General features: G+C 44.2%; 1 protein-coding gene across 4 annotated transcripts in view; it reads left to right on the forward strand.

Annotated features, from left to right (window-relative positions):
* LOC140408998 (interleukin-6 receptor subunit beta-like) overlaps positions 1-13,773 on the forward strand; it is a 117,137-nt gene that overhangs the window by 58,536 nt on the left and 44,828 nt on the right. For all 4 annotated transcript variants that reach the window (XM_072497009.1, XM_072497010.1, XM_072497008.1 and 1 more), the window contains 2 exons: positions 1,665-1,819; positions 5,649-5,808. In XM_072497009.1, the coding sequence (XP_072353110.1) occupies positions 1,665-1,819; positions 5,649-5,808 (315 nt within the window). The remainder of the gene's footprint in view (positions 1-1,664; positions 1,820-5,648; positions 5,809-13,773) is intronic.

The following is a 13,773-nucleotide window of genomic DNA, read 5'->3' on the forward strand; positions in this document are numbered from 1 at the left end:
AACAATTATTTGTCCTAGAATTGACAGAAACCCCACAACTGCTTTTGATCATTGGCTAGTTATGCAGGCTCGGATCGCTGTTTGGTTTTCCAAGACCCATCGTTGTTACAATCTCAGTAGATTTTTTTAAAAAGAGAAGTCGAAAGTCCCAGTTATTTACTAAAACAATGACATGATTTCACTGTAAAACTGAAGAATTTTTACTATTCAAGAGTTACAGAATAGCATCAATTAATTCATTGTAAACTATAGATTACATGTTAAATGATAGATAAACTGATCTTAAGAATTGGTTCAGCAGTCTACTCGGGACATAAGTCATTAAAGCCAATCATGATTTCCTTCAAAACTCTACAAAGAATTTCAGCTCATTTTCGTCTAGGAGCCAAACTGATCGCCAGCAAACATAGGCCTACAAGCAAACAAAGTTCCAGGGGTGTATTCTTCACCAAAAATGGCACACATCTACAGAACCTCCTCAACTCTACTTGAGAGAATCTGGATGTCGTAAACTCATCAATGTTATCTTCCAATTAATAGAAATAGCAAATAAGTTTATTCTCAGTTTCTGGATTTAATCTCTGTCTTCAGCTTGCCTGCTACTATTGAGCTTGGGTGGCTCTGTGCCACTCCATGTAGCCTCAAACAGTTTCAGTTTTGGTTTCCTTAAAAACTAGGAGGGTCAGTCTGCCTTCCCTGTCTCACTTCCCAGATGGAATCTGTCTCAAAAAAGATATAAGCTTTGAAACCATAGATTTCATCACATCATGTGTTATTCCTTATATTTATCATTTTGAATATTTTTAAATCACAACAACATGTTTCATCACTGTTTGACAGCGTATACATACCCCATTTTACTCAGTTGCTTTTGTGATATGATTTCGCAGTTTGTGTATTTAGTTGAGGTATCCTGACTGATGTACAGATAATGAGTTAATAGAAAGCAGTAGAAAAGGTTTACCACCATAGCAAGTGATGAGTGAAGCTCTGCATGTCTGTTAACTAGAAGAATAATGAATATGCAAATAGCTATATACTACGTGATGTATAGAGCTACTGTCATATTTTGCTAACGTTGGCAATTTGCAGAACAGTTTTAACAAAACTCCTAATACTAACTTAGACTTGTCCTCTGAAAGAATGTATCTTGCTCTTTCATCTCTCCATTCTATCCTCTTGCCTTTGCCCAACACTTTTACACCCCCCCCCCCCCCCCCCCCACCCCAAAATCCATGACCGGGCTTTAAACCATTTTTCTCTACACTATGGAACTCTTCCCTTTTGCTACATATCCCTGCACCTTTAGATTCACCCTCAGGACCTAATTATTTGATGGCACCATTTGCCCTCTTCCATTAACTGCATCCCCCTCTTATTTTGGTTTGAATTGCCATTGGGAATTTTGGTACACTGTTATTGCAAACATTTCAAGCAAACCGACTTTTGTTTTTATTTTTTCTTTCCAACATCTATGTTACACAGGATTTGAAGAGTTGAGAATTGACCGGCTTGCACAAGTGTTGTGGGATTGCAAAGAAGTTGAAATAGTGTCAAGATACTTATTTTTTTGTCTCTTTCCTTGTTTTTTGGCTTGCAGTCTGTTTCCAAATCTCATTTTATGGTTATCTGTCCATGTTAAATTAGTTTCTCTTGTATTTCAGTAAAACCTGATCCTCCAAAGATAACATCTGTGCAACACGTAAAACATATAAGCACAGTCTTGACTCTGAAATGGGAAAATCCAGTTGTTCCATATACATATGACCTCGAATACAATCTACGATATAGAATTGTTGATAATCCAGAGTGGATGCAGGTAAGTTATTGCCCTGGTAAAGAAGTTGACTATTTGTTGCATATGTTAAGGTAGATTATCAAATTCACAGATAATTAACTTGAAAGAATTCAACAGATTTTGTCTTTGCATAAACTTGGATCTCTATTTTGATGCACGAAGAATAACGAGTAATTATGAGAAATAGTTTTCAGATGTTGTTGACCTTCCAGGAATTGAATTTGTAATTATTTGCTCATAATTTTCTCACTGTTTCCCCACAACATTGAATGAAATAAACCCAAATAATTAACTAGTTCCAATTATATTGTTCAATGACACATCTGTTTCTGTCAACCAACTTAACTGTAGCAGTTGCCAATTCCTGGCCATTCGCCATTACAGTACTTTAAAGTAGTGTAACATTGGCCCAATTCTTCCTGCCCTTCACTCTGGTGGAATCTTCCATAAATCCTTTGGTGCGGGGGGGGGGGCTGCAAAATTCTGGCAGTTGTTTCATTTGAGATCAAAGTGATCCTAGGTTTGATCTTGTCAGTGCTAAATAAGCTATCTCGGGTGGCATCGGCTGTTTTGAACCTAAATTTGTTTAATTATATCTGAGAAGTCATGAACCATTACTAAAAATGTAGTGATAGATGACTTTCTTAATCTTAAATTCAATGTGCTGTATAGTTATTTTCACATAAGAACATAAGAACCAGGAGTAGGCCACCTGGCCCCTCGAGCCTGCTCCACCATTCAATGAGATCATGGCTGATCTTTTGTGGACTCAGCTCCACTTTCCGGCCCGAACACCATAACCCTTACTCCCTTTATTCTTCAAAAAACTATCTATCTTTATCTTAAAAACATTTAATGAAGGAGCCTCTACTGCTTCACTGGGCAAGGAATTCCATAGATTCACAACCCTTTGGGTGAAGAAGTTCCTCCTAAACTCAGTCCTAAATCTACTTCCCCTTATTTTGAGGCTATGCCCCCTAGTTCTGCTTTCACCCGCCAGTGGAAACAACCTGCCCGCATCTATCCTATCTATTCCCTTCATAATCTTATATGTTTCTATAAGATCCCCCCTCATCCTTCTAAATTCCAACGAGTACAGTCCCAGTCTACTCAACCTCTCCTCGTAATCCAACCCCTTCAGCTCTGGGATTAACCTAGTGAATCTCCTCTGCGCACCCTCCAGTGCCAGTACGTCCTTTCTCAAGTAAGGAGACCAAAACTGAACACAATACTCCAGGTGTGGCCTCACTAACACCTTATACAATTGCAGCAGAACCTCCCTAGTCTTAAACTCCATCCCTCTAGCAATGAAGGACAAAATTCCATTTGCCTTCTTAATCACCTGTTGCACCTGTAAACCAACTTTTTGCGACTCATGCACTAGCACACCCAGGTCTCTCTGCACAGCAGCATGTTTAAATATTTTATCATTTCAATAATAATCCCTTTTGCTGTTATTCCTACCAAAATGGATAACCTCACATTTGTCAACATTGTATTCCATCTGCCAGACCCTAGCCCATTCACTTAGCCTATCCAAATCCCTCTGCAGACTTCCAATATCCTTTGCACTTTTTGCTTTACCACTTATCTTAGTGTCGTCTGCAAACTTGGACACATTGCCCTTGGTCCCCAACTCCAAATCATCTATGTAAATTGTGAACAGTTGTGGGCCCAACACTGATCCTTGAGGGACACCACTAGCTACTGATTGCCAACCAGAGAAACACCCATTAATCCCCACTCTTTGCTTTCTATTAATTAACCAATCCTTTATCCATGCTACTACTTTCCCCTTAATGCCATGCATCTTTATCTTATGCAACAACCTTTTGTGTGGCACCTTGTCAAAGGCTTTCTGGAAATCCAGATATACCACATCCATTGGCTCCCCGTTATCTACTGCACTGTTAATGTCCTCAAAAAATTCCACTAAATTAGTTAGGCACGACCTGCCATTTATGAACCCATGCTGCGTCTGTCCAATGGGACAATTTCCATCCAGATGCCTCGCTATTTCTTCCTTGATGATAGATTCCAGCATCTTCCCTACTACCGAAGTTAAGCTCACTGGCCTATAATTACCCGCTTTCTGCCTACCTCCTTTTTTAAACAGTAGTGTCACGTTTGCTAATTTCCAATCCGCCGGGACCACCTAGAGTCTAGTGAATTTTGGTAAATTATCACTCGTGCATTTGCAATTGCCCTAGCCATCTCTTTTAGCACTCTGGGATGCATTCCATCAGGGCCAGGAGACTTGTCTACCTTTAGCCCCATTAGCTTGCCCATCACCACCTCCTTGGTGATATCAATCCTCTCAAGGTCCTCACCTGTCATAGCCTCATTTCCATCAGTCCACTGGCATGTTATTTGTGTCTTCCACTGTGAAGACCGACCCAAAAAACCTGTTCAGTTCCTCAGCCATTTCCCCATCTCCCATTATTAAATCTCCCTTCTCATCCTCTAAAGGACCAATATTTACCTTAGCCACTCTTTTTTGTTTTATGTATTTGGAGAAACTTTTACTATCTGTTATATTCTGAGCAAGTTTAATCTCATAATCTATCTTACTCTTCTTTATAGCTTTTTTAGTAGCTTTCTGTTGCCCCTTAAAGATTTCCCAGTCCTCTAGTCTCCCACTGATCTTTGCTACTTTGTATGTTTTTTCCTTCAATTTGATACTCTCCCTTATTTCCTTAGATATCCACGGTCGATTTTCCCTCTTTTTACCGTCCTTCCTTTTTGTTGGTATAAACCTTTGCTGGGCACTGTGAAAAATCACTTGGAAGGTTCTCCACTGTTCCTCAACTGTTTCACCATAAAGTCTTTGCTCCCAGTCTACCTTAGCTAGTTCTTCTCTCATCCCATTGTAATCTCCTTTGTTTAAGCACAAAACACTAGTGCTTGATTTTACCTTCTCACCCTCCATCTGTATTTTAAATTCCACCATATTGTGATCGCTCCTTCCGAGAGGATCCCTAACTATGAGATCCTGAATCAATCCTGTCTCATTACACCGGACCAGATCTAGGACAGCTTGTTCCCTCGTAGGTTCCATTACATACTGTTCGAGGAAACTATCGCGGATACATTCTATAAACTCCTCAAGGCTGCCTTGACCGACCTGGTTAAACCAATCAACATGTAGATTAAAATCTCCCATGATAACTGCTGTACCATTTCTACATGCATCTGTTATTTCTTTGTTTATTGCCTGCCCCACCATAATGTTACTATTTGGTGGCCTATAGATTACTCCTATCAGTGACTTTTTCGCCTTACTATTCCTGATTTCCACCCAAATGGATTCAACCTTATCCTCCATAGCACCGATGTCATCCCTTAATGTCATCCTTAAATAACACAGCTACACCACCTCCCTTACCATCCACTCTGTCCTTCCGAAAAGTTTGATACCCTGGGATATTTAACACCCAGTCGTGACCATCCTTTAACCATGTTTCAGTAATGGCCACTAAATCATAGTCATTCACGATGATTTGCGCCATCAACTCATTTATCTTATTCCGAATACTACGAGCATTCAACTAAAGTACACTTATGTTGGCTTTTTTACCTCTGTTCTGAATCTTAACACCTCGATCAGTAACCTCTCCTAAGTTATATTTCCTCTTAACCTTTCTCCTAATTTTCCTTGTCGCGAACCCATATCTTCCTGTAACAACCTGCCGCGTCGCTTACCATTAATGTTTTCACTTCCCGTTTTATTTCTTTTAGTATTTCTGGTCCTATTCACTGAGCTCCCCTCAGTCACTGTACCTTGTACTGTCGCCCTTTTTGATTTTTGACTATGGCTTCTCTGCCTTACATGATATTATTTTCTTGACAGGTTCCTCCTGAGGATACAAAATCCAAACGGAAGTCCTTCTCGGTTCAAAACCTGAAACCTTTCACTGACTATGCCTTCACAATTCGATGTAAAAGAAAAGATGAGGCAGGATATTGGAGTGACTGGAGTTTGGAGAAAATTGGAAAAACTCCTGAAGCCGGTATGTAGAATAAGGAAATTTGAACTCTGTTGAGTGTAGATATGGTAAATTGAATTGAAAACTGCTTAAAGAATTCACTTAAATTCACTTAATTTTGAATCACCTTTCCTCTATTACCAGCGCACAGTGGCAGTTGTGTACCAAACACAAGATATACGGCAGCAATTTCTATTGCTCCTTTGACAATACCTTTCAAATTTTCAACCTCTGTCACCTAGAACAGTGTTTTTCAAACTTTTTTCCGGGGACCCATTTTTACCAACCGTCCCACCTTTGGGACCCGGCCCACCTTCGCAGCCCACGCTGGCTGACCATTGCGACCCACCACTTTCTCTTACCTTGTTTGGTGCTGACAAAAATGGAGGAAATGGTTTTGGGTCCCTTTGGCTCTCGTACACACTGCTCGCGGCCATTTTGAAGGCCGCTTACAGCCGACGTTATTAAAAGCCGGCTGCTGCGACTGTTGCGCGTGGATATGCGCGATCGGGAGCGCCGCAACGGATGGCTCTGCAATCCTCCTGGCACCCACCCGTGGGTCGTGCCCCTGGGTTTGACAATGCCTGACCTAGAAGGACTAGGGCAGCGGGTGCATGGAAAAAAACACCAGTGACTTCTCCAATCTCGCATATCCTGACTTGGAAATATATCGCCATTCCTTCACTGCCATTAGGTCAAAATACTGGAACTCCTGCCCACTGCACTTTGATGTACTAAGCCATAAGAGCTGCTGTTGTTCAATAAGGTAGCTCACCAACACCTTGAGTATTTAGGGACGCGCAATACATTATCGCCTTCCCAATGGTGCCATATCCCATGAATAAATTTTAAAAGAAAACCTCTTGGACTACATAATTAGAACAAGGTGCAATTAATGTCCGTTAAGTTCCAGATAGCACTATCTGTATTTCTCTATTTTGGGAACATGGATACAGGAAGAGACCATTTAACCTCCTAAGCCTGTTAGTGAGATCATGGCTGACCTGTGACCTGCCTTTGCCCATATCCTTTATATCTTTGCCCAATAAAAATCACATCAATCTCTGTTTTAAGTTGACAGTTAACCTAGCCGCAATTGTTCATTGCAGAAGGGAATTCCAAACATCCACCACTCTTGCCATTTACAAATGTTTCCCAATTTACACTAGAAAGGTCTGACTCAAATCTTACGGCTATGTTCCATCATCCTAGACTCCTCAACTAGTGCAATCTCTCCTCGGATCATAACCCTTGGAATCCGAATATCGTTCTGGTAAATTTATGCTGAAACCGTCCAAGGCCAAAGAATCCTTCTGATGGTAGTGCCCACAACTGAATACAGAGCTCTTAAGTGATGTCTAACTGGTCCTTTGTAGATAGCATAACTTCTATGCCTTTTTAATCTAGATATAAAGCTCAGTATCCCATTAATGTCTTTATTCTTTTCTTACCATTTCATAATATATATATTTTTTTATAAATTTAGAATACCCAATTCATTTTTTCCAATTAAGGGGCAATTTAGCATGGCCAATCCACCTAGCCTGCACATCTTTTGGTTGTGGGGGCGAAACCCATGCAAACACGGGAGAATGTGCAAACTCCGAACGGACAGTGACCCAGAGCCGGGATCAAACTTGGGACCTCGGCGCTGTGAGGCAGCAGTGCTAACCCACTGCGCCACCGTGCTACCATTTCATAATATTTTAATCATCCACCTATAAGAACATAAGAACTGGGAGCAGGAGTAGGCCACCTGGCCCCTCGAGCCTGCTCCGCTATTCAATGAGATCATGGCTGATCTTTTGTGGACTCAGCTCCACTTTCCTGCCCGAACACCATAACCCTTAGTCCCTTTATTCTTCAAAAAACAATCTATCTTTATCGTAAAAACAATTAATGAAGGGCCTCGACAGCTTCACTGGGCAAGGAATTCCATAGATTCACAACCCTTTGGGTGAAGAAATTCCTCCTAAACTCAGTCCTAAGTCTACTTCCCCTTATTTTGAGGCTATGTCCCCTAGTTCTGCTTTCACCCGCCAGTGGAAACAACCTGCCCGCATCTATCCTATCTATTCCCTTCATAATTTTATATGTTTCTACAAGATCCCCCCTCATCCTTCTATATTCCAACGAGTACAGCCCCAGTCTACTCAACCTCTCTTCGTAATCCAACCCCTTCAGATCTGGGATTAACCTAGTGAATCTCCTCTGCACACCCTCCAGCGCCAGTGCGTCCTTTCTCCGGTAAGGAGGCCAAAACTGAACACAATACTCCAGGTGTGGCCTCACTAACACCTTATACAATTGCAGCAGAACCTCCCTAGTCTTAAACTCCATCCCTCTAGCAATGAAGGACAAAATTCCATTTGCCTTCTTAATCACCTGTTGCACCGGTAAACCAACTTTTTGCGGCTCATGCACTAGCACACCCAGGTCTCCCTGCACAGCAGCATGTTTAAATATTTTATCATTTAAATAATCCCTTTTGCTGTTATTCCTACGAAAATGGATAACCTCACATTTGTCAACATTGTATTCCATCTGCCAGACCCTAGCCCATTCACTTAACCTATCCAAATCCCTCTGCAGACTTCCAGTATCCTCTGTACTTTTTGTTTTACCACTCATCTTCGTGTCGTTTGCAAACTTGGACACATTGCCCTTGGTCCCCAACTCCAAATCATCCATGTAAATTGTGAACAATTGTGGGCCCAACACTGATCCCTGAGGGACACCACTAGCTACTGATTGCCAACCAGAGAAGCACCATTAATCCCCACTCTTTGCTTTCTATTAATTAACCAATCCTCTATCCATGCTACTACTTTACCCTTAATGCCATGCATCTTTACCTTATGCAGCAACCTTTTATGTGGCGCCTTGTCAAAGGCTTTCTGGAAATCCAGATAAAGCACAGCCATTGGCTCCTTGTTATCTACATCACTGGTAATGTCCTCAAAAAATTCCACTAAATTAGTTAGGCACGACCTGCCCTTTATGAACCCATGCTGCGTCTGCCCAATGGGACAATTTCCATCCAGATGCCTCGCTATTTCTTCCTTGATAATAGATTCCAGCATCTTCCCTACTACCGAAGTTAAGCTCACTGGCCTATAATTACCCGCTTTCTGCCTACCTCCTTTTTTAAACAGTGGTGGCACATTTGCTAATTTCCAATCCGCCGGGACCACCCCAGAGTCTAGTGAATGTTGGTAAATTATCACTCGTGCATTTGCAATTTCCCTAGCCATCTCCTTTTGCACTCTGGGATGCATTCCATCAGGGCCAGGAGACTTGTCTACTTTTAGCCCCATTAGCTTGCACATCACTACCTCCTTAGTGATAACAATCATCTCCAGGTCCTCACCTGTCATAGCCTCATTTCTATCAGTCACTGGCATGTTATTTGTGTCTTCCACTGTGAAGACCGACCCAAAGAACCTGTTCAGTTCCTCCGCCATTTCCTCATCTCCCATTATTAAATCTCCCTGCTCATCCTCTAAAGGACCAATATTTACCTTAGCCACTCTTTTTTGTTTTATATATTTGAATAAACTTTTACTCTCTGTCTTTATATTCTGAGCAAGTTTACTCTCATAATCTATTTTACTCTTCTTTATAGCTTTTTTAGTAGCTTTCTGTTGCCCCCTAAAGATTTCCCAGTCGTCTAGTCTCCCAATAATCTTTGCCACTTTGTATGCTTTTTCCTTCAATTTGACACTCTCCCTTATTTCCTTCGGTATCCAAGGTCGATTTTCCCTCTTTCTACTGTCCTTCCTTTTTGTTGGTATAAACCTTTGCTGAGCACTGTGAAAAATCGTTTGGAAAGTTCTGCACTGTTCCTCAACTGTTTCACCATAAAGTCTTTGCTCCCAGTCTACCGTAGCTAGTTCTTCTCTCATCCCATTGTAACCTCCTTTGTTTAAACACAAAACACTTGTGTTTGAATTTACCTTCTCACTCTCCATCTGTATTTTAAATTCCACCATATTGTGATCGCTCCTTCCGAGAGGATCCCTAACTATGAGATCATTAATCAATCCTGTCTCATTACACAGGACCAGATCTAGGACCGCCTGTTCCCTCGTAGGTTCCATTACACACTGTTCTAGGAAACTATCGTGGATACATAATGTATCCTCCTCAAGGCTGCCTTGACCGACCTGGTTAAACCAATCGACATGTAGATTAAAATCCCCCATGATAACTGCTGTACCATTTCTACATGCATCAGTTATTTCTTTGTTTATTGCCTGCCCCACCATAATGTTACTATTTGGTGGCCGATGGACCAATCCTATCAGTGACTTTTTCGCCTTACTATTCCTGATTTCCACCCAAATGGATTCAACCTTATCCTCCATAGCACCGATGTCATCCCTTACTGTTGCCCGGATGTCATCCTTAAATAACAGAGCTACACCACCTCCCTTACCATCCACTCTGTCCTTCCCTGAATTGTTCGATACCCTTGGATATTTAACTCCCAGTCGTGACCATCCTTTAACCATGTTTCAGTAATGGCAACTAAATCATAGTCATTCACGATGATTTGCGCCATCAACTCGTTTACCTTATTCAGAATACTACGAGCATTCAGGTAAAGTACACTTATGCTGGCTTTTATACCTCTGTTTTGAATCTTAACACCTTATCAGTAACCTCTCCTAAGTTATATTTCCTCTTAACTTTTCTCCAATTTTCCTTGTCGTTGAACCCATATATTCATGTAACAACCTGCCGCGTCGCTTACCATTTATGTTTTTACTTCCCGTTTTATTCCTTTTAGTATTACTCGGCCTATTCACTGAGCTCCCCTCCGTCACTGTACCTTGTACTGTCGCCCTTTTTTGATTTTTGACTATGGCTTCTCTGCCTTACACTTTCCCCCTTACTGCCTTTTGTTTCTGTCCCTGTTTTACTACCTTCCGACTTCCTGCATCGGTTCCCATCCCCCTGCCACATTAGTTTAAACCCTCCCCAACAGCTCTAGCAAACCGCCCCCCCGCGCCAGGACATCGGTTCCAGTCCTACCCAGGTGCAGACCGTCCGGTTTGTACTGGTCCCACCTCCCCCAGAACCGGTTCCAATGCCCCAGGAATTTGAATCCCTCCCTCCTGCACCATCTCTCGAGCCATGTATTCATCCTATTCTGACATTCCTACTCTGATTAGCTCGTGGCACTGGTAGCAATCCTGAGATTACTACCTTTGAGGTCCTGCTTTTTAGTTTAACTCCTAACTCCCTGAATTCAGCTTGTAGGACCTCGTCAGCTGGCTGTTCACCCCCCACCCCCCCACCCAAGAATGTCCTGCAGCCGCTCCGCGACATCCTTGACCCTTGCACCAGGGAGGCAACATACCATCCTGAAGTCTCGATTGCGTCCGCAGAACCGCCTGTCTATTCCCCTTTTAATTGAGTCCCCTATCACTATAGCCCTGCCATTCTTCTTCCTGCCCTGCTGCGCAGCAGAGCCAGCCACGGTGCCATGAACCTGGCTGCTGCTGCCTTCCCCTGGTGAGCCATCGCCCTCTTTTTATTTTGTAATTTTTATTAAAGGTTTTCATAAAATATCAATAACAAAATGAAAAAGAAACCCAACAGGGTTAAGTACAAAACACAGTCCAGAAAAACAAACCTCCATATCCCCCTTCCCCCACCCTGTACATAATAAATTAACATTAACCCCCCCCCCCCGAGTTGCTGCTGCCATTGACCAATGTCTACCGCTCTGCCAGGAAGTCTAAGAATGGTTGCCACTGCCTAAAGAACCCTTGTACCGACCCTCTCAAGGCGAATTTCACCCTCTCCAACTTATTAAACCCCGCCATATTGCTGATCCAGGATTCCACGCTTGGGGGCCTCGCATCCTTCCACTGAAGAAGAATCTTTCGCCAGGCTACCAGGGACGCAAAGGCCAGAATTCCGGCCTCTTTCGCCCCCAGCCTCCTGCACTCCCGGCTCCTCTGCCACCCCAAATATTGCGAGCCCCCAGCCCGGCTTGACCCTGGATCCTACCACCCTCGACACCGTCCTCGCTACGCCCTTCCAAAATTCCTCCAGCGCTGGGCATGCCCAGAAAATATGGGTGTGGTTTGCTGGGCTCCCTGAGCACCTAGCACACCTGTCCTCACCCCCAAAAAACCGACTCATCCTTGTCCCGGTCATGTGTGCCCTGTGCAGCACCTTAAATTGTATGAGGCTGAGCCTCGCGCACGATGAGGAAGAGTTCACCCTCCCCAGGGCATCTGCCTACGTCCCTTCCTCCATTTCGTCTCCCAACTCCACCTCCCACTTACCTTTTACCTCCACCACCGAGGCCTCCTCCTCTTGCATCACCTGTTAAGTTTCCGAGATCTTCCCTCCCTCACCCCCCCCCCCACACACACACCCAGAGCACCCTGTCCTGTACTGTGTGTGGCCGTAGCCACGGGAATTCCACCACCTGCCGTCTGGCGAACGCCCTTACCTGTAAGTACCTGAAGGTGTTCCCCAGGGGGTGCCCGTACTTCTCCAGCTCACCCAGGCGCGCAAACTTCCCGTCCACAAACATGTCCCCCAGCTTTCGAATCCCTGCCCTGTGCCACCCCACAAACCCTCCACCTGTTCTTCCTGGGGCGAACCGATGGTTCCCCCGTAATGGGGTCCCTGCCGAGGCCCCCACTTCCCCCCCGTGCCGCCTCCACTGCCCCCAAATTTTGAGGGCAGCCACCACCACCGGGTGGCTCGTGGTATACCTCCTTGGAGGGAGCGGCAGCGGCGCCGTTGCCAGCGCCCCCAGACTCATACCCACACAAGATGCCGTCTCCAGCCTCTTCCATGCAGCCCCCTCCGTCATCCACTTGCGCACCATCGTCGCATTGGCGGCCCAGTAGTATCCACAGAGGTTATGCAGCGCCAGTCCCCCCCCTATCTCGACTCCGCTCCAGGAACACCCTTCTCACCCTCGGAGTCCCTCGCGCCCACACAAACCCCACTATACTCCGGTTAACCCGCCTGAAAAAAGCCTTCGGGATAAACACGGGGAGGCACTGGAACAGGAACAAAAACCTTGGGAGCACCGTCATTTTGATTGACTGCACCCTACCCGCCAAGGACAGCGGCAACGCGTCCCACCTCTTGAACTCCTCCGTTTGCTCCACCAGCCTTGTAAAATTAAGCCTATGCAGGGCCCCCCAGCTCCTGGCCACCTGGACTCCCAGATACCTGAAGTTCCTCGCCGCCTTTTTTAGTGGGAGCTCGCCGATCCCCCTCTCCTGGTCCCCTGGATGAACTACAAACAGCTCTCTCTTCCCCATGTTGAGCTTGTACCCCGAAAAGTCCCCGAATTCCCTAAGAATCCTCATTACCTCCGTCTGTAGTAGGTAAGTTGCTAGAAGGTATTCTGAGAGACAGGATCTACAAGCATTTAGAGAGGCAAGGACTGATTCGGGGCAGTCAGCATGGCTTTGTGCGTGGAAAATCATGTCTCACAAATTTGATTGAGTTTTTTGAGGGAGTGACCAAGAAGGTAGATGAGGGCAGTGCAGTAGACGTTGTCTACATGGACTTTAGCAAAGCCTTTGACAAGGTACCGCATGGTAGGTTGTTGCAGAAGGTTAAAGCTCACGGGATCCAGGGTGAGGTTGCCAATTGGATTCAAAATTGGCTGGACGACAGAAGGCAGAGGGTGGTTGTAGAGGGTTGTTTTTCAAACTGGAGGCCTGTGACCAGTGGTGTGCCTCAGGGATCGGTGCTGGGTCCACTGTTATTTGTGATTTATATTAATGATTTGGATGAGAATTTAGGAGGCATGGTTAGTAAGTTTGCAGATGACACCAAGATTGGTGGCACAGTGGATAGTGAAGAAGGTTATCTAGGATTGCAACGGGATCTTGATCAATTAGGCCAGTGGGCCGACGAATGGCAGATGGAGTTTAATTTAGATAAATGTGAGGTGATGCATTTTGGCAGATCGAATCAGGCCAGGACCTACTCAGTTAATGG

The sequence above is a fragment of the Scyliorhinus torazame genome, chromosome 3 (assembly GCF_047496885.1).
Source record: "Scyliorhinus torazame isolate Kashiwa2021f chromosome 3, sScyTor2.1, whole genome shotgun sequence".
NCBI classification, from domain to species: Eukaryota; Metazoa; Chordata; class Chondrichthyes; order Carcharhiniformes; family Scyliorhinidae; genus Scyliorhinus; species Scyliorhinus torazame.